The 3281-nt window shown below is 51.9% G+C and overlaps 1 protein-coding gene across 1 annotated transcript; it reads right to left on the reverse strand.

The window, feature by feature from the left end:
- Positions 1–948: 948 nt before the first annotated feature.
- Positions 949–3228, reverse strand: LOC144219160 (uncharacterized). Its single transcript, XM_077749101.1, has one exon. The coding sequence runs from the start codon at positions 3178–3180 to the stop codon at positions 1717–1719; it is 1464 nt and encodes a 487-aa protein (XP_077605227.1). The 5' UTR covers positions 3181–3228; the 3' UTR covers positions 949–1716.
- Between the last annotated feature and the right edge of the window lie 53 nt (positions 3229–3281).

Here is a 3281-nt window from a genome sequence, read left to right on the forward strand (position 1 = left end):
ATGTCATCTGTACCTTACTGGAACTGAAAAAATAAGGTTCAAGTTAAAGTCTGGATTGTCTACACCTCAGAAAATCAAGTTGGGCCACCACACTGACTCTACCATGTGTGTCCTCATCGGAAGGACTTGCACTGGTGGCAGCAAGATCAGGTGAGCAATGAAGGTGTCTCCTTTTCATTCAAGCAGGACACTGGCTCGTCACAAAGCCCTCATTGTTGAACCAAGAGATCTCTCCTGTCTCTGTCCTTGTTTCGTTGGCATCCATAACGGACTTTGGTGAACAGTCCAGAGGGGACACAGGAATCCACAAAACTTTAGATTACTTTCTCTGACAGGGCTTCAGCTACAAAAGACAGACCCTCTGGAGGTCCTGAGGGTGTCTGTACCTGTGCATCCTTCCAGGTCATAGGGCCTAAACACTGTGGATGCCCTTCTGAGAGAGGCACACTCCAACCGGTGTGCTGGTCTCCTGCACTCTCTATTAATCCATTTTGTTCACAGCGATCATGCCCCTAGCCCGTACAGTCCTAAAACCAGCGATGTTACCTACAGAATTCAGGACATCAAGGCCTGTGGCTGTGCTGCCAGTCCTGGGGAATAGATTTCCTTCAAGAGCACTGGGCACTATACCATCAATATCCCCTGTGAACAAGACAGCAACTTATGTCGCTTAGAAGCACTGAAGGTTGTCACAGCAGCCAACAACTGCCCCTCCTCGCGTCGAAACTCTGACCCTACAAAATATCCTGGCATCCAGCTATACGTTAGGATCACAGAGTCTTTCAGTCTTCCCTGAAAGGCCTCAAGCAGCCATGCAAACTAAACCCAGACTGGAGAGCTATCTTCTGCCATCACACTGTTCCTTCTAAGGCACATGAATCGGTTCACATGTTCACGCTAGCAAACAGTTACTGTCACACACGCACACAGTAAATAGACTCCCCAAGATCAACAGGGACTCAAACAGTAAGACCTTTATTACTGTAGAAGCAAGGGAATTGGGGGGCTGACTGCTCCTGGGCCGGTGACTCGGGAGGCTGTGAAATTCCATCCTGAGTCACGATGACAGTGATAGCCCTGAAACATGAAGCCCACCTTTTCAAAAGACCAACATGCCTCTAGGACAAAACCGGGTGGGACCCATGCCCTACCTCCTCAGAGAGGAAAGTGGAAGGAGGAAGTACCCAGGCTGCTCATGGTCACCTGGGACGTGCCCTGACACTGGGGCCTGGCCCTGGGCAGGTTAACAGAGTGCACTGCAGCTGCCACACCCCTGGCGTTTATGTGGGTGTTGGAACGTATTATGTTCAGCACAGGCAAACGGCACCTTCAGAAAGGCTCTCCTCCGGCGCTGGCACACTGAACGCATAAATGCTATACACCTGCACACTTCAGGTAGTTCTCCCATTTGAAATGTGTGATCTCCGATGAGGTAAGTCCTTTGGCTGAAGGCATTTCACATTCACCTCATGTCTAAGGCCGTTCTTCAGCGTGAGTTCCCTGAAATGCACTGAGCCTAGATTTCGGTTAGCCACTTCTCCCATCTGCCACATTCTAATGTGACACTGTGGTGTTTTAGGAGCTTGGACTTGAAGGTAAATACTTTGCCACATGCAAAACTCATGAAGCGTTTTTTTCTGGTGTGCCTATTTAAGTGGCCCATGAAATGGCAGACACGGGTAAATGTTTCCCAACTTCACTGTACTCCTAAAGCCTTTACCCAGTGTGCACTTTCCGGTGTTTAATGAGGCTGGAGCTATGGCTAAAGGATTTCCCACATTCGCTGCACTCGTAAGGCCTTTCTCCAGTGTGAATTCTGCTGTGTTTAATGAGGCTAGAGTTCTGAGTAAAGGATTTTCCGCATTCAGGGCACTCATAAGGCCTCGATCCAGTGTGTACTCTCTGGTGTTTTAAGAGACTGGAACTGTAAGTAAAGAACTTCCCACATTCACTGCACTCATACGGCCTCTCTCCAGTGTGAACTCTCCGATGCTGAAGAAGCGCGGAGCTCTGGCTAAAAGATTTCTCACATTCGCTGCACTTATAAGGCCTTTCTCCGCTGTGAACTCTACGGTGTTCGATGAGGCTGGAATTCTGAGTAAAGGATTTTCCGCATTCGCTGCACTCATAGGGCCTTGATCCTGAGTGAACTCTCTGGTGTTTTATGAGGCTGGAGTGGTAGGTAAAGAACTTTCCACATTCGCTGCACTCATAAGGCCTCTCTCCAGTGTGCACGCTCCGGTGTTGAAGGAGCGCAGAGCTCTCGCTGAAGGACTTCCCGCATTCGCTGCACTCGTACGGCCGTTCTCCAGTGTGAATTCTCCGATGTTTAATGAGGTTGGACTTGTTGCTAAATAATTTCCCACATTCGTCACACTCGTGAGGCCTTGCTCCAGTGTGAACCCTCCGGTGCTGAATGAGGCTGGAGCTCTGCCTAAAGGACTTCCCACACTGCCCACACTCATAAGGCTTTTCCCCAGTGTGCACTCTCCAGTGGTCACTGAGGCTGTAGCTTTTGCTAAAAGATTTCCCACATTCGCTGCACATGAAGCATCTTTCTCTGCTGAGGTGTGTCTGGTGACCAACAAGCGTGTGTCTGCAAGTGGGGTCCTTGGTGCCTTCTCCCCGGGGGCACGGAGTCCTCCTTCCGTGAGAGGCCGCCCCACACTCAGCTCTCCTGTCTGACTTCTCCCTGGTGTGCGGGGCCCGATCCTGGAGGCATCTCGAGCTCGCCAACAAGTCCCTCACAACCTCGCCACAGGAAAAGGACTTCCCCGACACACAGACTGTGTGGTCCTTCCAGGGAGAGGCTCCGTCCCTGTTGCTCCTGAAGCATGTCTCTCCAGTGCGCTGCTGCGGGTGCGGAAGGTCTGCATCGAAATCCACCTGTTGGTCACACGCCCCCATCTTGTGGAGTTTCTGTCCACCACGCGTTGGGTGGTGCTCAGTCGAATGTAAAAGTTCTCTCAAGTCCGGGCCACACGCCTCCCAAGGATGAGCCTTCTGGGAGGACACAGCCACCTTGGAAGTCCTGCCCTGTGACCCTCCTTGGACAGAAACACCGGGCTCAGGGGACTCCTCTTCCTCTGCTCCATGACGACAGCCTGAAAGCAGGAAATGCTGGTGAAGTGCAGGCTGACCTTGACGGGAGGGAGAGGCTCCTACGCAAGCTACAAACATGTGTCTCAGAAACCCAGGAACCCGTGCATTGGACGGTCCGCAGGACGGGGCTGCTTACCTCGAGTGGGCCACAGAGCGCACAGGATGGGGGAGGCCCCCCC

This window comes from Crocuta crocuta, unplaced genomic scaffold, assembly GCF_008692635.1.
Source record: "Crocuta crocuta isolate KB4526 unplaced genomic scaffold, BGI_CrCroc_1.0 C29627312, whole genome shotgun sequence".
In the NCBI taxonomy this organism is placed as follows: domain Eukaryota; kingdom Metazoa; phylum Chordata; class Mammalia; order Carnivora; family Hyaenidae; genus Crocuta; species Crocuta crocuta.

What these genes read in the sequence shown, in the direction of transcription:
- LOC144219160 (XM_077749101.1), bottom strand. Translation starts at nt 3,180, where the DNA reads ATGTTTGTAGCTTGCGTAGGAGCCTCTCCCTCCCGTCAAGGTCAGCCT.